This window comes from Chelonoidis abingdonii, chromosome 4, assembly GCF_003597395.2.
Source record: "Chelonoidis abingdonii isolate Lonesome George chromosome 4, CheloAbing_2.0, whole genome shotgun sequence".
NCBI lineage: Eukaryota > Metazoa > Chordata > Testudines > Testudinidae > Chelonoidis > Chelonoidis abingdonii.
This window is the reverse complement of record NC_133772.1, coordinates 88852926-88875412: the sequence shown is the minus strand read 5'-3', so window position 1 is coordinate 88875412 and position 22487 is coordinate 88852926. Positions and strand designations below refer to the sequence as shown.

At 40.8% G+C, this 22487-nt stretch overlaps 1 protein-coding gene across 3 annotated transcripts in view; it reads left to right on the top strand.

Moving 5' to 3' along the window:
* The window catches only part of GANC (glucosidase alpha, neutral C), a 50704-nt gene that overhangs the window by 2799 nt on the left and 25418 nt on the right, over positions 1–22487 (top strand). For all 3 annotated transcript variants that reach the window (XM_075065450.1, XM_075065448.1, XM_075065449.1), the window contains exons 2-11: positions 4025–4087; positions 5449–5557; positions 8232–8359; positions 8930–9112; positions 10394–10442; positions 13607–13673; positions 16820–16916; positions 17845–18025; positions 18666–18819; positions 20566–20801. In XM_075065450.1, the coding sequence (XP_074921551.1) occupies positions 4025–4087; positions 5449–5557; positions 8232–8359; positions 8930–9112; positions 10394–10442; positions 13607–13673; positions 16820–16916; positions 17845–18025; positions 18666–18819; positions 20566–20801 (1267 nt within the window). The remainder of the gene's footprint in view (positions 1–4024; positions 4088–5448; positions 5558–8231; positions 8360–8929; positions 9113–10393; positions 10443–13606; positions 13674–16819; positions 16917–17844; positions 18026–18665; positions 18820–20565; positions 20802–22487) is intronic.

The window sequence follows — 22487 nt, the reverse complement described above, 5'->3', positions numbered from 1 at the left end:
CCATGAATCCCTTTGTGAATCTAGCCCTACAATAGCTGGCAGCAGAAGATGACTTCTTGGCAGGAAGGAAATGATGTGCCAGGCCTGGAAGTGTTTGGAAGGAGAGCAGCTAGGGGGCAGAAGGGGGAGATGGACTGTTAGGGCCATTTCCTGAGTCTGCAGAGGGTGTGAATGGGGGAATCCCAGGCCAAGCTCTTCCCCCACACCCCTACTACAGCTGCTGTAGCAACTTCTGGAGATTTAATTCCCAATAAAGTATGTGCTACTCCTCCTCCCCCATTTTAGTGGTGGCATGAGCCTGGCACTTCAGAATGTTTGTGTTATTTTGACATGCTGCCAGAATTTTCCCTGAGGAATGAGAGGAAGAGAAGAGAAATGATGATTTTCTAAAATTTATATCTCAGCAAAGCCTGAATATTTAATGGCTATCACAGAGCATCAGACCATAGAGTGGGGGCCCTTGCCCCCTCTCAGAGACTACAGCCCTTCACCTTCTGGGAGGCAAGGCCTAGCAACATAAGTCAATTGTCCAGGGCCATAGTCTCAGATACTAGCACCTTGTATTCATTGTATCTGGCAGTAGTGCTTAACCCCTCAAGCAGTCACCACAGCCTATAGTATGGGCTAGAAAGGGTAGGACCCAGGCTCACCCTACTCTGCCAAGTCCAAGCCAGGGCCCTGTAGAACCAGTAGTGCTGCTTTCAGATTCAGGGTCCTATCTCAACAAACAAATTCACTAGGCCACTTCCTACCCTTGGTTCCGGCTCCTGTAGTTCCCCCACAGGCAGTAGCCACCTGTCTCCCGTTGATTGGGGTCCTGCAGTGGACTCAGCGTGTTCAGCCTTTACAGTCTAGGGACTTCCTAGCAGGAGCTCACAGCCTGCATCCACTCACCTCCTCAGTCAGGCCATACTGAGCTGAGCCACTTCCTTTTATACCCTACTACCAGCTGACGCATCTTCAGCAAGGGTAAGGAGGTGTGGCCTCTTGAGTCCCCAGTGAGTAGTTAACCCCTGCTGGGCGAGTATGGGGTTAGTACACCCCATCATAATGGGACAAAGAAAAAGCGCTTCTCTACCCTGAGGTTTCTCTCCCTGTGGAAATCCAAAGACTACTGCAAAAAATGAAAGTGTTCAGACTTCTCAAAGGTCAAAAGAATCTTTTATAATGAAAAATTTTAAGCAGCCTAAATACAGAGGTCACTGCCAACTCTCTCAGATTAATTAATACATTTGCCATTGTATTTGTTTATTTCAACCAGCAGTTAGGACTTGATTCAGGAATCACTTGTCGTTCTCTGGCCTCTATTATTATGCAGTAGGTCAGACTTGATCATAATGGTCCCCTCTGATTTACAATGTACACATCCATGAATTGACTATAATATTGTTTATGATCAGGCCATAGTTGCATATATTGCATCTATCTGCAATTTTATATGTTGTATGTGTAAGCACAGCCATCCTGAGTCAGACCAATGGTCCATTTAGCCCAGTATCCTGTCTCTAGCAGTGGCTATTACTTGAATTTCCAGGGGAGTGTACAGAACAGGGCAGTTGAAGTGATTCATCCCTGTTTTCCCCTCCCAGCTTTTGGCGGTCAGTGGTTTAGGCTCATCTCGAATATGTGGTTGCATCCATGACCATCTTGGCTAATAGCCATTGATGGACCTATCCTACTTGAATTAATCTAATTCTTTTTTTGAACCCAGTTATACTTTTGGCCATCACAACATCATATAGCAATGAGTTCCACAGGTTAATTGTGCACTTCATGAAAAAAATACTTCCTCTTATTTGTATTAAACCTGCTGCCTATTCTTTTTATCAAGTGTCCCCTGATATTTATACTGTGGAAAAGGAAAATAACTCTACTTTTTTCCACACTATTCATAGACCTTGGTCATATTGTCCCTTAATTGTCTCTTTTTTAAGCTAAGTAACTCTAATCTTTTAGCTTCTCCTTGTATGGAAGCCATTCCATATCCCTGATCTTCTTTGTTGCTCTTTTCTGAATCTTTTCCTGTTCCACTATATCCTTTTTGAGATGGGGCGACCAAACTGGACACAGTATTCAAGAAGTGGGCATACCATGTATTCATATACTGGCATTATGATATTTTGTCTTATTTTCTATCCCTTTCGTAGTATTTCCTAGGATTCTGTTAGTCCTTTTGATCACTGCTATGCACTGAGCTGACATTTTTCAGAAAACTATCTGAATTTGTTGGATGTATGTTTTATAAGTGGCAGTTATTACATATTGACAACAAATGAGATCAAAATCTGTTGGAAGATGTAAGGCGCTTCTGTTTTTAGAATGGTTAGAACTACTGGCCTTATTTTCCCCTGGGTAACGTAGGTTGTCATAAACAGATTGTTAAGGGTTAATGTCTCTTTTACCTGTAAAGGGTTACAAGCAGGGAACTGGAACACCTGACCAAAGGACCAATCAGGAGACAAGATACTTTTAAATCTGGGTGGAGGGAAGCTTTTGTGTGTGTTCTTTGTCCGTTGCGTGTTCTTCTCTTGGGGGGTCTGAGAGAGACCAGACATTACTACAGGCTCTCTAAGTTTCTGTTCAAATAGTAAGTAAGAACAGGTGGTTTTAGTCTTTTTAATTGGTTTTCTCTATTTGCAAATGTGGATCTGGCTGGTTAACTTTTATATGTGTAGTTGCTGGGAATATTTTGATTTGTATTGGTACTGGGGGAAAAGTTTCTCTCTAGTGTCTGTAAGCTATAGGACCCTGTAATATTTACATCTTGAAGTTACAGAGATAATTCTTTACTTTTTCCTTTCTTTTATTAAAAGATTTCTTTTAAGAGAACCTGATTAATTTTTTTCCCTTGTTTCCCTTGTTTAATCCCAGGGGATTGGGTTTAAACTCACCAGGACTGGTGGGGGAGACGGGAGGGGGGAGAGAGGGAATCTCTCTCTGTTTTCCTTGAATCTGTTTGCCTCTTTGTGGAAGGGAAGGGACATGCTTCTCTGTGTTGTGATTTAAAGAGTTTGGATCAGTAGTCTCTCAGGGTAGCCCAGGGAGGGAAAGTCTGGGAGGGGGAAAGGAGGGGGGAATGGTTTATTTCTCCTTGTTTTAAGAACCCAAGGGATTTGGGTTCTTGGGGTCCCCAGGGAAAGTTGGGGAGATCAGAGTGTCCCAAAACACTATATTTTTGGGTGATGGCAGTGCTATCAGATCTAAGCTGGTAATTAAGCTTAGAGGATTCATGCTAGTATCTCATTTTCTGAACTCTAAGGTGCAGATCTGAGAAGGAATACTATGACATGGTGGCCATTAATTAAAGCACAGTACTTAATTACTAACATCTATTTTTCTGAATTCTTTGGGCTCAGCTACGATACTTTAGAGGGCTGACTCACACAACCCAAGTTGTGTTGTCTGGAAACTTTTGGCCTGTTCTTAAAAGGGTTGATCATCTGTGAGTGAGAGTTGCGTATGCTCAGTACCTACTAGGATCAGACCCACTATGCCTTTGGAAAGACTATTTACTTCCAGAGATAATGGGGAAGCACACAGTGGCTGAGCAGTAGAATTTATTACATCTCTTTAACAGGCATAGCCCACACTCCCCTCACCCTGCCAGCTGTAGGGGAGGCAAGAGAAGGCATTTCTGAGTTTCTCCCTCTCCATTCCCACCTCTAGAAGTGGACCATGAACTGAATTACTGAGACTGTCCTAGGACAACTCACCTCAAACTGCAGGACTCCCAAGTAGTTATTTGTGCTAATAGTCAGCTCTTTTAGTCACTGATTTAATGATTTTTGTCTAAATGTCAAGGTATTAAGTGGAAATCATTTAGTACTCAAAACCATAAGAATAATTCATTTATTTCAGTACAAAAGCTCAAAATGGTTCAGTTCCAATACTCTTTGCGTTTCAATATTATGTGAACTGTAAGCATTTTCTTTAATCCTCCCTGCTCTTGTGCAGGGGCTGTCATTATATGATAATTTAGCAGGTGTTCAGAAAACAGAGTTCTTAAACGTTCTGTTTTCTTTAGTGTTCAAGATGAGGCTGTGGACAAAAGGAGCTTTAAGAACTGCAACCACATTGCTTTCTACAGGTAAGGATGTGGGCTCCAACCTAAGTTATTTTTCACACACAGCATGATTGATTTATTTCGTTATATTACATAGACATCTATAACAAGAATTCTAAATAAGGGAGGTGGTGGTGTTTTTTTAAAGCCAACAATATTGAAGTTAAAACAAAAAATAAGTTACAGTTCATTAATCATACCTTAGTTTAAAGCAACCAAAAAATACACAAAGTTTGAGAATGAATATGACTTTAAAGGAGAACTTTCCACTCAACAGCAATACCATTTCTGGAAATTAGTATATTCTAAATAGAATGGGGTCAGACTGAAATCTCAAATGCAGAATCATGTCATCCTCCCCCCAAATTCCAGAAAAGTCTGAATTTGAATCTCTGTATTTTAACAAGCACCTATACTATTTATATTTGGATAAGATTGTAGGGGACTTGTTTTCTGGTTATTGTTTTTCTGTGACCCAAAATGGCAGAAATCTCACAGAGATCAATTATTCTCCGTGAGATTTCTGCCCTTTGGGACCAAAGTTTTATAAGACTAACTCAGAGGATTTCGTTGGTGCTGAACCTGAACTATAGCTATAGTTTAACATCAAACCTGAACTCCGTGCCCTATTATTCTGATGAAATTACTCCAAATATAAACATTCCCTTCTCCTGTATCTACCTGGAATACGTTTTCCAACTATTATCTGATTTTAATCTTACGTGTTTCTCTTCTGCAGCAAATTCCATCCTAAACGCCTTATTATGCACAGCAGGATGGCTTTTCTTGATTAGTAGTTTTTATATTAGTTCCCCTCTTGCTCATGCTTTTAAAGACACCATTTTTAAATGAGTCTATATTTCTCCACGGTATTTTAACCTATACAAAATACAGATAGATCATATATACATACACACAAGGGAATTGCTTCACCCACCAGTGAAATGCAGTAGCTATTTAACTGTCTGCAGGAGGAAGTTAAGGAGGCAGAATATGATTGCCTAACTTGGAATTTGGCCAGGGCACTTGGGTTAACCTTATTATTGCAAAAACAGTTGTATTGATATTTTTAGTGATTATGAACTGAAAAAACTCTTTTGTAACTCATACACATGATATATTTATAAACTTTTCAGGACAGGAACCATGTCTTTCTCTATCTTCGTACAGCATCTGACACAGCAGGAACTTAGTTCTGGTCAGGGCTTCCAGGTGCTATAAATAATTAATAATAATGTCTTAACATAGCGAAAAAATAGCAAGTATATGAAAGATGTAAGAGAGTTATCTTACTCAGTAAACAATTCTTATTTAATGTAGTATTCCCTAACATCATGTAAACCATGACATTTACAGAGGCCAACAACAATTCTCTGTCTTTGCAGGCGTCAGAAACTTCTGCTTCCTGGGAAGTCTTTGTATCAAGGATTGTTGGATTCGGTTACATTATGCAATGATAGTGTCAAACTCCAAATAATTAATGAGAAGAATAAGGTGAGGTCTCACACACTAAAGGAGACAATGGTAAAAGAAGTCTGTGAACTGGGAAACTGAGTCCTTTCTCTACTGACTCTCTTTAAAATGAGACCAGGGGCGGCTCCAGGCACCAGCAAGCCAAGTGAGTGCTTGGGGCGGCAAGTCACAGGGGGCGCTCTGCTGGCTGCCGCGAGGGCAGCAGGCAGGTTGCCTTTGGCGGCATGCCTGCAGAGGGTCCGCTGGTCCCCCGGCTTCGGGGGAGCTCCCGCAGGTTGCCGCCGAATCCGGGCCTGCCTTCAGTGCTTGGGGCGGCAAAATACCTAGAGTCGCCCCTGAATGAGACTGATAATATTTGCCCACATTTATAAAGTCATTTGAGATCCTTGGATGCAGGTAGTTCTGTGATATAATGCAAAATATTATCATCACAAAGATGTCCTTGATTTTACAGATAATTTATATGAATATAAAGAGAGGCTTCTTTAAAGAAATTAATGTTATTTTTATTTTTTAGCTTCAGTGACAATACAGAAAAGCTAAACCGACATCTTTTTACCTGAAAAAGGTTTTTTAGATTTAAGGCTTTCTCCCCCATTCTAAAATAACAAATTTAAGTCAGCCCTAATGGAGTGAGAACAAGGTGGTTTCCTTTGTGTGTTGTAGTGCATACCAACTGAAAAACTTCAGCTATAATGATAACTCCTGTAGTTTTCAAAATAATAATTTTGCATCCTATAACATTTTGTCTGGAAATTTTCTCTCTCAAGATTTCAGAAATAAGGAAGTTAAATGAGCAAAGACATTTGCTATCTCATGGTCCTAGTGATTTCCTATACAGAAGATCCAGGATCAGCCAAATTCAGTCTCTCACACTAATAGGAGCATAAGTCTAATCTTTTAAATTAGCATTGTAAGCTCTAGGGTAAGGAACAGCCTTACAAGAATCCCTACAGTCTGATAGAAGGAATGTGTGATGGTGCCACCCATAAGGCTTTATGGAAATATGGTGTTATATTCACTACCAGTATCATGTACTAGGATGTGTTTTATGCTACATACGCCATGTAACAGATCTCTGTAAAGGTCATGATCTACTGAATCTATTAATCCTATATGAATGCATGTATAATTTTTGTAGTCAAAGTTATGAATATTGGCTGTAGTGAAGCAGTTGGTCAGCCCAATCAAGAAACACTTAATCCAACAATGAACTTGGAGACACCAATCCACATCTGGGCTTTCCCAGGAATGTGGCTTGGCTGGTAAGGAACTTAGTCATACATGGACATGTGACTTGTCCAGGTGACTCCAAACCTCCATTTTGTAGCTGGACTTTGCATAGGAGAGAGAAGGGGGTCTCCACTCACAAGAGAGAGTCTATTTAAGCCCAGGGGAGACCCCTCCATTTTGGCTTCAGCTGGCTAAAGAGAGAGCCTCTCCACCCCCAAAAATACCTGAAAGAAACTGGAACAAAGGACAGTGACTGCAAGGGGTGTGAGAGATTGCTGGACCCAGACTGAAAAGAGATTAGTCTGTAAAAGGAATCATTCTGGAACTGCTGAGGATTTTGTCTGTATTCAGTTGGATTAGACATAGACTGGTGTGTTTTACTTTATTTTACATGCGTCTGACGAAGTGGGTATTTACCCACGAAAACTCATGCTCCAAAATGTCTGTTAGTCTATAAGGTGCCACAGGATTCTCTGCTGCTTTTACAGATCCAGACTAACACGGCTACCCCTCTGATACTTTATTTTACTTGGTAATTCCCTTTGTTCTGTCTGTCACTACTTGGAACCACTTAAATCCTAATTTCTGTATTTAATAAATCACTTTTTACTTATTAATTAACTCAGTATGTATTAATACCTGGGGGGGCCAAGCAGCTGTGCCTATCTCTCTATCAGTGTTACAGAGGGTGAACAATTCACGAGTTTACCTTTATAAGCTTTATACAGGGTAAAATGGATTTATTTGGCTTTTAGACCACATTGGGAGTTGGGCATCTGAGTGTTAAGACAAGAACACTTCTATAAGCTACTTTCAATTAAGTTTGCAGCTGTGGGGCAAGTAATTTCAGACCCTGGGTCTGTGCTGGAGCAGACAGGCATGTCTAGCTCAGCAAGACAGGGTGTTGGGGTCCTGAGCTGGCAAGAAAGCAGGGACAGTAGTCTTGGCGTATCACTTGTCAGTTCCCAAAGGAGTTTCTGTGGTCTAACCCATCACAGTGGTGTAGTCGAGCAGGGTCTGTTCACAGCTGATTGCTTTGAGATACTGGTAGTGATTTTAAGTGATTCCAAGTAGTGACAGACAGAACAAAGTGAATTACCAAGTAAAAATAAAATAAAACATGCCAGTCTATGTCTAATCCAACTGAATAGAGACAATTTCCTGAAAAATGCTAAACAAAGCCTCCGGCTTGGCTTTTTGTAAATAATTCAGTCCAGTTTCACTTACAAACTAAGAGTATTTGTTTCTTAAAACAGTGAAATATACTTATCTGGTGAAAATTCAAATGCATAGTAACTGTGTGCAGTTTTGGGCCTAGTAAACTATGCTGGATCAGAAGGCAGACAGATTTTTTTCGGAAAATAAATGTCTGATGATATGAGATCCAGAATTTCTGAATTAAAATTGACGCTTTATCACAGTGTAGTATTAGCTGCTACTATACCTATTTGTTTATTCCCAGGTTCCTCTCCTAGTGGAAATTTATGCAATAGACGGCAACATTTTCAGGCTTAAAATTAATGAGGTATCTCCTCTCAAATCAAGGTATGAAGTCCCTGATGTTCTCATAAAAGAACCTGCCACTCAGAGGTAAGCTCTGGAAGGTGATGTAGTTTCTTAATTGCTTATACCTCTTCCCCATCAACCGTGTGTTCTCATCCCTCTCATTTGAGTACAGTTGTATTTACCATTATGAATATCAGGAACTTATAAGAATAGAAAAAAAGCAATTGGCTTATGAAGGTGAGTTTGTGCCCAAGGATAAATGTTGCATATTGACGAAGATGATATAGCCTCATATGTGAAACCTGTAACTATATAAGCCAGCCAGAAAGTGGGCTAGACCTTAGTATGCATCATTTTGACCTAATGTGTTGTCTATTTGTATTAAGAATATAAAAACTATTGAGAATGTTGAAGGAAACTTTGTAGCCAGCTATTGCACTGTTCAGTCTGTGGGTCAGATCCAGGAGTCCTCAGTGCTTACTCAGAACCCACAGTTTATTTAAGAGAATGGAGTTTTGCTTCAAGAGCAGTTTCAAGATTTGGCCTTATGTTACACAATTATCCTTAAATTATCATTTGTCTAATTTGTTGTTTATCTACAATTATCTAAAACCTATGGAAATCCATTACTTTTTTTTTTTTTTAATTTACCAGGCTCTCTATAGCCCAGAAGGAAACAGGTATTCTAGTATTGACATGTGCCAATGAGGACTGCAAGCTTCACATCACAGCAAATCCATTCCAGATAGAACTAGAGTCCAAGGGTGAGACTGTACTGAGTGTGAACACCAATGGCCTGTTGTACTTCGAGCATCTACAACCGCCACCCCAAATCAGGTGTGATATCTCCTATATCCTACAGTGCAGTGTTTGTGATTCTGCTGAAAATAAACCAACAAGAATTCAGATCAGCAAAAATACGCAGTGTCACCATTTGTAATGCTACTATCTATATGCAATACTCTTGGCTCTGACTTATTCCCTGTGAGACCCCACTGAAGTCAGGACAGAATTTGATCCTGTGAGGCCACATCCATCCTATCTCTGAGGGCACCCCAAACATTGAAGCCTCCCCCTTTGCTCACTCAATGAGAGCAGTGGTTCTTACCAGAGGTATGTGTACCTTTGGGGATACGTAGAGGTCTTCCAGGGGGTACATCAGCTGATCTAGATATTTACCTAGTTTTATTATAGGCTACATGAAAAGCACTAGTGAAATCAGTACTAAAATTTCATACAGACAGTGATTTGTTTATATTATTCTGTATACCGGGGTGGCCAAACTGTGGCTCTGCATAAAAGTACGGCTCTCAGAGCCCCTCACAACTTCTCCTGCCCATTCTTCACCTACCAGACTGTTTGGGGGGAGCTTGGAGCTTCTGACTTGCGGCGGGGTGGTGGGGCTGAGGGCTTCTGCCCAGCAGGGAGGGGGCTCTCGGGGCTTCAGCCTCTTTATCCTATTTATGGGCCAATTCTATGAAATGTTGTGCACCCTTAATTCCCCTTGACTTTACTGGGGAGTTGAGGTTGCCCACTATCTCATTTGATCAGGTCCTTAATTTTATCTACTCATCCTCATTATAGCTGAACCTGCTCTTTATGAAGACGTCATTCATCATATAGCCACAATATTTAGTACTCCACCCCTATTGCAAAATACTGGAAGAATGAGGGGAAATAAAGCAGGGGAAATGGGAATTGTGGGGCCATTCCACAGAGCTGAGAAAGCAATGTGGTAGGAAACTCTACTCTAGGGAAAACAATTACTTATAATTGACAGAGAGCACTGCATGACAGAACACACAAAAATATCTAGTCTGAAAATCTTCTGTGTGGGGATAAAGAGGGAAAAATTCTGACATTATTAGAAGTGACTGTAAAAACCCCAGGAACCAGCTGAGCAGAATAACCCAAACTAGCTCTGGTTTGGAAAGAAGATCACTGTAAGAAATTAAATACCAAAATCACTTGTCAGCTACACAGATCTCCACACGATTGCTTTTCAGAAAAGGTGAAACCCATAAGTTCCAGATATTGTAGGAGGGTTGCAGTTTATAACGTTTTCTATCTTAAGTCCTCTCAATTAACTGATTATTTCTGCTTATTTGTTTTCATTAGCAAAACTACAGCACAAAAGAAAGAGGATGCATCAATTGACTCCTCTCAGGTAACCCAAGCTTGGTTTGATTCTGGCATTAGTACCCTGTGGGAAGGATGGATCAGTTGTCATGATTACAAACTCTGTGTTTGTATGGCATGGGCTAGTGTTATGACAAGGGTTTCCAAACAGCCAAACCGAGGCCACACTGCCAACTTGCCAGGAGCCTGAGGCCCACATTTCACCTGTATAAAATTGTGTTAAATAGGCCAAAGGCATATTCTCAGGCACATACATCCTTAGTGCTGTCGCAGGATTCTCTTTGAAGAGAGACCTAGTGCTGGCAGTGGGTAAAGACACATCTTTTTCTGAGCAGGCTGTTTTAGTACAATGTGTGCAGATGGCTGTTTGCTCCACCATGTTGTAATAATTGACAAGAGGAGAGACTAGAGGAAGTTCCACCTGTATTGTAACTTGGAACCCATTCCAGGTCAACCTTAGATGTGGACCAATAAGAGTGCTCCTAGGATGTCATAGGAGGGTGTGACATTACCCAGAGTACAAATCTGGACTGATGAACAGCTGTGTCCCTCAATTCTCCAACTTGGGGTGTCTTTTATACTGCTTTGCTGTGGCAGCTACCACTCTTGGTCTGCTCACACACAGCCTCCAGCATGTAAATCAGTCCCACCTATATTGTATGAGTGCTTTGGCCAGCCACTCTTGAATCAAACTGCAGAGCAACACCAGCAAATTTCCAGTCTCAGACTTACCCCAGAAATGTGCATCTTGTACTGCCCAGTATTGTCCTGGACAATATACACTCATATGACGTCTGTCATTTATTAATAGAAAATGATATGCCCAAATCTTATTACCCCAAATGGAGTTTCCCAAACACACTGCTTTAGGTAAAACAACAAAACAAATTTATTAACTACAGAAAGATAGATTTTAGGTGATAACAAGTAATAAGGAATAAGTCAGAAATGGTTACAAAGAAATAAAAGGTAAAATGCAACTAACACCTAACTTCACAAGTTAAGTGAATACAAAGCAAAAGTCTCTCACCACATGTGCCCGCAGCCTTACTGGCTGAACCTCTTTCAGTCAGGATCTCTTCCCCAGTTCAATGATACCTCCTTTGTTTTTCAGGAGTTGATGATGCCCTGGGTAGAGAGCAAGGGAGAGATGATCTCCCCTTATAGCCTTTTCTCTTGTGCAACAGTCATCTCCAGTTGAGATTCAGTAGACAGAGAGTCTGTCGGGGGGGAAGGAACCTCAGCATGCTTCTTTGTCAAAATGTAGGGGATTTTTTAGCCCACATCCCCTCTTCTGCCAAAGAGTGGCCACTCAGGTGATGGTCCACTTAATCTCATTGACACCTGGCCGAGGCATTGGCTAGCCTTTTGTCTCTGGGGAACTGGTTTGTGACTGCCCTCCAGAACATGTTAGAACCTATCTTAATATCATGCAGTAGAATCTCACAACTGTATATACAGTGTTGTCTTGGTGAAATATGCATGGCAATAATCAGCAAAGCATGAGCTTTCAAATGATACCTTACAAAGTATGCTTTGTACAAAATGTATCATAGTCCTGTAAAAGGGGTGAGCATAAGGGAACAGACTGTCACAGAGGGCAAGCTTATTTTATGCTGAAGTGACTGTGAAAAAGAAAACCAGAAAGAATATTGCAAAAAGATTAAATTCAAGGAGATTGGATAGTAGGGCACAGGGCTCAAGAATTGAAGGAGGCATTAACAAGCTCAAGACTCCTATAAGGGTTGGAGATTCTCAGAGGCTTATCCATTGCCTGGCTTGTTCTGGGAGCTCAGGATCAAACATGCCAAAATAGTATCTGTATTGCTTTGTGAGTTTTAAGATCTTTTTGTGCAGTACCAAATCAAGTGTTGTCCTTCTATAAGGCAGTTGACTTGGTACTGCACATTTCGATTAAAAAATTAGAATGTAAAATTAACTTGACACACATTAAATGGATTAAAAGCTGGCTAAGAGGTCTCAAAATGTATCTGTAAATGGGAAATTGTGATCAAGCAGCTGTGTTTCCAGTGGGTTTCTGCAAGGCTAGGTTCTTGACTCTACATTATTTAATGACCTGACCTTCAGTGACCTGGAAGAAAACCTCAGGTCATCACCAATAAAGTTTGCAGATGATGCACAAATTGAGGAAGTGGCAAATAATGAAGAGGGCAGGTCACTGGATCAGAGCAATCTGGATCACTTGGTAAACGGGGCACAAGCAAACTACGCGTTTTTAATACGGCTAAATGTATATATCTAGGAACAAAGAACATAGGCCATATTTAGAGGATGAGGGACTCCATCCAGGGAAGCAGTGACTCTGAAAAAGATTTGCGGTGGGAGTATGGTGGATAGTCAGCTGAACATGAGCTCCCAGTGTGATGGTGTGGCCCAAGATGCTAATGCAATCCTGGAGATGCATAAACAGGAGGATCTTGCATAGGAGCACAGAGGTTATTTTACCCCTATGTCTGGCACTGGCGTGACTACTACTGGAATACTGTGTCCAGCTCTGGTGTCCATAATTCAAGACAAATAAACAGGAGAGGATTCAGAGAGGAGCCACAAGAATGATTAAAGGATTAGAAAACATGTCTTATAGTGATAGATATGCTAGATTGTCCTCTTTGAATCTAACAAGGAACAGGTTAAGGTGGTGACTTGATTAGTCTGCAAGTATCTAGACAGGGAACAAATATTTAACAGGCTTTTCAATCTAGCAGAGAAAAATATAACATGATCCAATGGCTGGAAGCTGAAGCTAGACAAATTCAGACAGATAATAAGGTGGACATTTTTAACAATGAGAATAATTAATCACTGGAACAATTTACTGAGGGTTGCTGTGGATGTATTTTTTTTTTAAAGCTATGCTCAAGGCATTATTTCAGGGAAGTTCTATGGCCTGTGTTGCATCAGGAGCTCAGGCTAGATGATTACAATTGTCCCTTCTGGCCTTGGAATCTATGCTGCTTTTTTGTGCTGCAGCACACCAGAGCATCCGTTCTTCAAGGTTCACAGGCCTGGCCCAAACCTGAAGTGTTTTTTGGTCCACGTTCCACCTACATTGAACCACATATCAAGTAAATAATGCATCTCAAGAGAATACATGTGTATCACTCATAAATAAAATGTTCTGTAAACAAGCACAGTTGGCTAAGTTAGATTTGCCTATTTTTATACATGTAGGAAAATCAAGAGGATCTGGATCTCTGGCAGGAGGAATTTGGCAGTTTTTTAGACATCAAAGCTAATGGTAAGATTAAGCCTAGAACTGAAAACAACTTTACCAGTTTGCATAATTATGTGCTCATCCATATTTCTGTCTGCCTTTTTGTTTAACTACTTAATAGTTATCCATCTCACTCTCTTTCTCCTACTGGAAGGCTCAAAGGATACATTAATAATAAATATGATAAATGGACTATAGACCTTTCTAGGTCACTAGTTCAATTCCAGACTAAATTAGTAATGAACAAATTCATAACAACCTGTTGTGTTCTACATGAAATGAATGGGTTAACTCAATCCATTTCCTAATGGGCCAGGCTCTGCATGACATAAAACATTATCACAAAAGTCTTTATCACAGTGGGCACTAAGTTAGCAGACCCAATAGAGAGGCTGACAATTGTTTGGGCCTGCAATGCAATCCACAAAGGTATTTAGGTGCCTAAGTCCTATTTTTAGGCACCACTGTGATCCACAAAACTCTCACTTAGCTGCCACCTATCCCTGCAGATGCCTAAGTTTTTACCTCTGGGCATGCATGCTGCAGCCTCTTGCTAGGTGCCCGTATGCCTATCTTCTGCCTGAGCATGCACACTGCTGCCTCATGATAGGTGTCCAGGTGTTTGGCTCCTGTGTAAGCCGCAGAGCAATTCACAAACTGGGAAAGAGAGACATTCAGCTAAGTCCCATACAGGAGCCCAGATCCAGTAGGCATGCTCAGAAGCTGAAGAATTGGGCCCCGCTGCTGAGTTCACACAGAACAGCTGGCAGGGAGGGGAAGAGGAGGAAGGGTAGCTCCCTTATAACTGTTAGCCTGGTGGATAGGGTACTCACCCAGGCTATGGCTAACCTCTGGTTCAAGCTCCCCTTCATCCTGGGGAGGGGGAGAAGGAATTTGAACAGGGATCAGCCCCCTCTGTGGGAAGGGTCCTAGGCAATGGAATATTCTGATACAGGGCTATCATAAGCCTAACTCCCAAATCTGGACCTTAGTGTCCAGAAATCTGGGTGCCTAGCATGAACCCCTCTAAGCTTAATTACCAGCTCAGATTTGATCTCGCTGCCACCATCCAAAAATTCCAGGGTTTTTGCTCCCTCTTGTCTCCCCAAAACCTTCCCTGGAGAGACCCCAAGACTCAGAGACTCTGAGTCTCACAACAAAGGGAAATAACCCACTTCCCTTCCCCCTCTCTCTCCCACCCAGACTTTCCTCTCTGGGCTAACCTGAGAGTACTGATGCAATCTCTTTACATCACAATACCAAGAAGCATGTCTCCTCTATTCCACAAAGAGACAAACCCCAAATACAAGGAAACAGAAATGATTCTATCTCTTCCCCCTCCCACCAATTCCTGGTGCTGCAGAGCTTACCCTCTGTAGATCTAACACAAAGAGAATTCCCCTCCCCTTTGTTCCTTAGCCTACCCAGAGAGAAAAACTCAAACAAGTCTTATAAAGAAAGCTTTATATAAAAAAAAAAAGAGAAAAGACATCAAAATATTCTCTGTATCAGGATGACAATAATACAGGATCAATTGCTTAAAAGAAAAAATAAATAAACAACCTTATTCAAAAAGATATCCAATTTGAAACATTCCAGCAAGCTACACACATGTAAATACAAACAAAACAACATAAAAGCCTATATTGTTTTTCTACCTGTACTTACAATTTGGAAACAGAAGATTAGAAGACAGAAAGAACCTTCTCATAGCTGAGAGACAGACAAAAGACTCAGACCCAAAAATTCCCTCCCTGACTTTGAAAAATCCAGTTTCCTGATTGGTCCTCTGGTCAGATGTTTGGTTTCCTTTGTTAACCCTTTACGGGTAAAAGAAACATTAACCCTTAGCTATCTATTTATGACAAGGGCTCCTTCAGTCTCGCCTATTTAAGTTGTTCCACTTTAATTGAACAATTATATATAAATTGGGCCAGAGAAAGAGTTAGAATGACTGTATGGCCTAGTGCTTAGACCACTCACCTGTATGTGGACAATCCCTGGTCAAATTCCTTCTTTCGCTTAGGAGGAGAGGGAACTCAAACCAGGGATCTTTTACATCCTGAGTGAGCACCTTATCTACTAGCAAAAGTTTGCAAGGGAGATCCTGCACCCAGCTGTTTTGATGTGGGCCCCACACATGACTTACAGGGTGGATACATACATAGAGAATACCTATCTTCCTGGTTTGTGGATTAATAGCAGGGCAAGGCGCATCCCTGCAGCCCAGACTTAGGTGCCTATCTCCATGAGAGGGGCAGGACTTAGGACAGCTCCCACCTTTGGCCTTGTCTCCCATTGGCTAGGTTAGGCAACTCTCCACCTACCACACTGGTTTGTGGATTGCAGTCTAAGGTTCCTCTCTCTCATTCACTGTGTTGGATCCCAGGCTCCTAACTCATGCTTTGTGGATTGCAGTGTTCTTCCTTTGATTTGCCAGGCCCTTAAAAGTTAGGAGCCATGATGCTCAGCATCACAATGTCTAAGTCTTTTTGTGGATCTGGGCCATGGAAACTAAATTGCTGTAACATCCCTTCTATAAAAGTTGTCTAGGTGATGGTTGAGGAGGCACACAGGTGGCACAGCGTGGGAAAGCTGTCACTCGTGTTGCCTGTGCTGTACCGGTTCTGTGGACACAAAGAGAATTTCAGTCTCCAGGTCTTGCAACCCAGAATCTTTCAAAGGCACAGAGATCAATATACAATGATTTTGTTTGGTTGGCTAAAGCTCTTCTAAGAAGTGATTAAAGTCCCATATCTTATTAGGGTGACCAGACATCTCGATTTTATCAGGACTGTCCCAATATTTACTTGTTTGTCCCGCTTCCTGACCAATGTTTGGTCAGGACATAAAACTGTTTTATTACATAATGAAGAATAGTTTGATAAAAATAAAGTAACCTGCAAGTTTTGGCATTTTTTACTATAAATTCATTCTTTTTGCCCTTCATGATTTGATCAAAATTTATAAACAACAAATTTACAAACAAGTATCCTAGAAAACTTTCCCATATAGTGAGTATATAATAATGGAGGTGAATCTCACATCAAGTTTGAAGCAATAGGTAAACAGAACATTTTTATAATTAGTATATTCTGATCTATTTCTTAACGTTAGGCCATGATAAGAGCAGAACTCAGGGCTGTTGTATTTTAATACTGTTCCTACAGGTTCCAGTTCCATAGGCTTGGATTTTTCTTTGCATGGATGTGAACATGTCTATGGAATACCAGAGCATGCAGAAACACTTCTCCTCAAAAACACCAGGTAAAAGAGTAGCAGATTTGCATCTAAAGAGGGCTGTAACTCTGATTTTGAGGATAATTAGGTGGGGTAGCATATCTGAAACTTGAAGATCCAATGGGAACAAGTGCCAGTGATCTTTGTCCTGATGTCACCTTTGAACATTTAGATTTGCACAACAGTTTAACTGAGCGCACCGGATTGTTGTTCGGATGGCCATTGCGAGTCATAACAGACATATTAGTGGTGTGATGTGAGGAAATCCAAGACTGAGTGAGCACAAGGAGTGGTTACTGCAGCGTGGGTGTTAAGTGGATTGGTGAATAACTAAATAAAACTTTTTAAGTCCTGTAATGGAGAAGCCATAAAGTTTTCCAGGTGATTTAATTCAAACAAGGCCTGAGATGTGTATGACATATATCAGTACAGTACACAATACATTTTGTGTTTTGTTCTAATGGTAGCAAGCAACACATAAAATGATGGCATCTGTTCCCAAGGAGTAGGCTGCTCTGCTTCCAACTCCACAGTGCTTCCCCTGACTCTTCCTGTTCTCTATTATGTTTCTGTGCAGCCAATTCTGCATCAGTATTTCTCAGGTTTAAACAGAATATACTTTACTGAAATGCATAAAAGAGCAGCTCCAGACAGCTCTATGGGATTTAAGCAGAAAAATGGGGAAGGTGAGTGTTAATAGTTTAAGGATGAGACCACATCAGAAGCAGTGTCATTGACAGCAAGAGATGTAATTTAATACAGCTAGCTTTGAGCAAAGCGATAGAAATGGTCATCCATGCCACATGTCGTATCTTGCTAATAAATGATAGACTGTAATAAAGAATACACCATATTAATCCCTGCTGTAACACCTTTGAGTCCAGTAGAGTTGCAGCAGAGTTTAACTTGGTCCAGTGAGTAATTATTACAAGTAATGTTTGTTTGTTCATTCCAGTGACGATGATGCCTACCGGCTTTTTAATTTGGATGTCTATGGGCACAAGATCCATGACAAAATGGGCATTTATGGTTCAGTGCCCTTTCTGTTAGCACATAAACCTAACAGAACTTCTGGGATCTTCTGGCTGAATTCCTCAGAAACTCTAGTGGAGATTAACACAAAAGCTGTAATAGAGGTGAGAGATGCATGATATTGTGCCCAGGAGTTCAATAAGAAATTAAAATACTCCTGTACAGGGCAATCTCATAATGTAACTTCATGTTCACCTTTTGCCTCAGTGAATCAGGAATTGTAACTCTCTTTTCTCTCCCTCCTCATTTATTTTAGTGAACTTTAGACATAATCACAAAGGTGCATTTTTCAGAAGACAATATGCAGGAATCACATAGTAAATTTCGTATAAGAAAAGAAAATTTTGAAGTACTTCAAATCCTGCAAGAGAAATCCATAAAAATAGGTATCCAACACCATCAAGTGCAGAAAACATACTGAGCATTTTTTAAGCTAGCATTTATCAAAGCATGGAAATTAGAAATTACTGGTATTTTTCCCCTCCCCAATGCTTCATGTGACTCTATTGTTGATATTCAGGGAACAAGGATATAGATGTGATTTCACATCCAACATTCGTTTTGCTTATTAAAATGAGACAGTAAAACAAGATATTGCATTATCATGATCAAAAATACACTATTTAGATTAAATTATATAAAAAAATCATAGAGAACTATTAAGGTCTGGACAATCAATGGAGACGTAAAATTAATCTTTGGTAGAGAGAGGGCTTCAGATTCTACTTTCTGTTTCTTTCAAAGCATGTACTATCCAGATCCCCTCCAGACATAACTAAGCAGAGAGTGGTGCCTCAAACTGATGTGCGCTGGATGTCAGAAAGTGGAATAATTGATGTTTTCCTCCTAATGGGACCCACCCCTTTTGATATCTTCAGGCAATATGCACAATTGACAGGTATTATCTTATATCAGTGAAGAAACAGCATTGTACATTCGTCACTGAGGTTCCCTGTCATCACCTTAATAATGTGGAACAATTACCTGCTGAACATATTATATCAAAAAGTGGACTAATGTTTACTTATCTCATTGAATGCAGTAGGAGAGCCATTCCCAAAATGTGGTTCACAGAGCACTTATTGCTGTTTTGTGGAGAAATGGCTTTCATCTTTGTTTTCAGCAGCATCTACAGGTGTTCAGGCTTGGCCTCTAAAAGTAGCTGGACATGTGAAGCCAATCTATTTGTTACTACTTGAGGCTGCTCTTTCATGAGGGAAGAGAGGAAACAGGAGAAAATTCTAGCGAGTGGTGCTACCAAGCACCAGTGGGAGAAAGGAATGAAGCAACTGGATAGTATCTCTAAGGGAGCAGGAGGAGGAGATGGTAGCTGGCCAGTGTGTCCATGAGAGAAGGTAGCAAAGTGACAGGAAAGCAAGTGCAGGGTGAAAGGAGAAGAAAGAGGCCAGGTGGCAAAGAGTCATGGACAAGGGGAGACAGAAAAGCAAAAGTGCAGACAGTGTGACTGACCTTTTTATAAAGGAAAAATTACCTCCTACACTATAGAGGGGGAGATATAGCTAAGTGGTTTGAGCATTGGTCTGCTAAATCCAGGGTTGTGAGTTCAGTCCTTGAGGGGGCCACTTAGTGGTCTGGGGCAAAAATCAGTACTTGGTCCTGCTAGTGAAGGCAGGGGGCTGGACTCAATGACCTGTGAAGGTCCCTTCATGTTCTAAGAGATAGGTATATCTCCTATTATTAGCCATCTTGATGCCTGGATATTAGAGAGACAAGATGAATGAGGTAATATGTTTTATTGGAACAACTTCAGTTAGTGGAAAAAGAGCTTCGTGAAGTAATCTCAAAAGCTTGGTGAAAGAGACAACAGAAGTTGGTCCAATAAAAGGTATAACCTCACCCATCTTGTCTTACTACATTTAAGACAGTTAAGAGCACTCAAACTTTCCTAATGTTACTTTTCCACATAAGCAATTGCCATGGGGATATTATTGGATCATGAATAGGAGGGGAAGTGGTCCTTTTAGTCATGAACGGGAGGGCGAATAGTTTACAAGACCATCTCTCAAAGCTGAGGCCCACGCTATGAAAAAGTTTCAAAAAAATCTGGCCCTCTGGTTTCGCTGTATTGTTGCATCTAAGGAACTGGTTTTATTTTCTATTACTAAGCAAATATTAATTTCTGCTCAAGTGCCAGAGTAAGGGGAATTACAAATCATTCTTGAGGTGAACTGGTAGGAAGATTACAATGGCCTTCTTTGCTAAGCCTGATCATGTTAGTTATTCATGTCAATGAAAATTAAATTCATCCACAATATTACTCTCCATGCTAAAATTTTTCTTGGTGTTTTAAAAATAATGGTCACTAGAATAACACTGCATTATTATGCTACCCTGTAACAGTATTTTTTCTCACCCATATGATATAATAATTACAGCAGCTTCTGTTAAAGTTAAGCCTGTCCATAATTTTTGTTATCATCTTAGTTTCTGGTGTTACAAACTCAAAATGTGAAAATTGTGCTCTGGACTGAACCTTAGGTAAGTATGCTTCAGTTTCAAACAGTTACATATATTTTCAGCCATGCCACTCCCATTGACTTTTCCAAAGATTCACGACAACTCTGAAAGGCAATACCATTATTATGCTTATTGGCTGAGTTTCTAACTTCATATCTGTTCCTAGGCACTCAAGCCCTGCCTCCACTCTTCTCCTTGGGCTACCACCAGTGCCGCTGGAACTATGAGGACGAGCAGGATGTAAAGACAGTAGACACTGGCTTTGATGAGCATGACATCCCCTATGATGTTATATGGCTGGACATAGAGCACACAGAAGGAAAGAGGTACTTCACCTGGGACAAGAAAAAATTCCAGCACCCCAAAAGGATGCAGGAACTGCTCAAGAGGAAAAAACGCAAGGTACATGATACAGAGGGAGGATGGAAAATGTCATCGTATAGCATAATCTAGGGAGGCCCTAAATACTTGAGCAAACATGTCTCATTCCATGTCCCCACCAGCAGTTACTAGTGGCTGTGGTGGGTCAGTTCTTACTAGTGTTTTGCTTAGTTAGCATAAGGCAGAGGACAAAGCTTTCTTGGTCTAGGCTCCACCTATGTGAAACTCCATCTTACAGGAGATTTCACTTCAGTCCTTGTCTGCGGCATTTAGGTCCTAAAAGAAGGTCTGTTTATTTCAACAGGGTGCCCTTTACCCATTGTTAAGCCCCCTTCTCTGTTTTTGCTTTTCTTTTTTATATTGATAATCCATTTTCTCCCCTATCTATGTTAATTGGGAATTATTCCTTCTTGTTTGGTGGGATTGGTTGCCTAAGGGCTACTGAGTTTGCCCTTGTGTCAGATCCTACGGCTGTAGTTGGCAGTGTATTCAGGTTGGTTAATCTTTATTTCTGCTTTTATTGTATAGTACTTAGATGTATGGACTTATAAATGTATTAGATATACGAGTGCAGAATCTAGAGAATATGTAACCAACTAATGAACTCATACAATAGTTGATTTCAGCCAAAAACTAATGATTGTTGGAGCAATGTTAAAGTAGTGAAGTCATAATAAGTTACATAGTAGCACCTCTTCTGTCCATGGAATTAATGGCTGCAGAAGGCAACTAAGCAAAATACAATGGTTACATTTTTTAAAAGGTCAGGAAGATTTTATAACTGATATTTATTATGCATGTTAAGATATGAGTGTGACATCCCCCAAAGTACAATCCAGCTCATAAGATAGCTGTGCCCCCTTACTGCTCCAGTGCAGTGTACAGTATGTGCTGCTTTGTTGTATGAGTTGCCACTCTGCCCGCTCACCCCCAGACAACTACCAGAGTTTTATGCCCAGCCACTCTTACATATAGAATGACACCCGTTTATCTCTAGTCCAAGCCTTGCACCCCAGAAATGTGCATCTTACACTGCTCAAGACTGCCTTGGACAGTGCAAGCTCTTAAGTTAGTCATTTTATCAAAGAAAATAAATATGCTCCAGCCCTTGCTAATCTGAGTGGATTCCCCAAACTCTTCAGCCAAAAAACACACTGGTTTAGACAAAACATTAAAATACGTTTATTAGCTACAGAAAGATAGATTTTAAGTGATTGCTAGTGGGGTTGGCATTGAAATAAAAGATAAAAACTGGAAGCTATTTCCTAAACTTTACCAAAGCTAAATTTGAAGCGAACAGTTTCTCTCACCCCTCTGGATGTTGCAGGCAGTTCAGTTCTTAGTACACAGGCTGGTTTCCTTTCCCAGCCTGGGATCAATTTTCCCCAGTTCCAAGTCTTACAATCAATCTTGTTTTAGTAAAGATGGAAGAGAAGAGAGGTGGCCAGGGGCCTTTGTTCCCCTTTTTATATTGTAACCGGGTACCTGGATGGGCTACACTTAGGGTACGTCTACACTACAGGATTATTCCGATTTTACATAAACCGGTTTTATAAAACAGATTGTATAAAGTCAAGTGCACGCGGCCACACTAAGCACATTAATTCGGCAGTGTGCATCCATGGTCCGAGGCTAGCGTCGATTTCCGGAGCGTTGCACTGTGGGTAGCTATTCCGTAGCTATCCCATAGTTCCCGCAGTCTCCCCC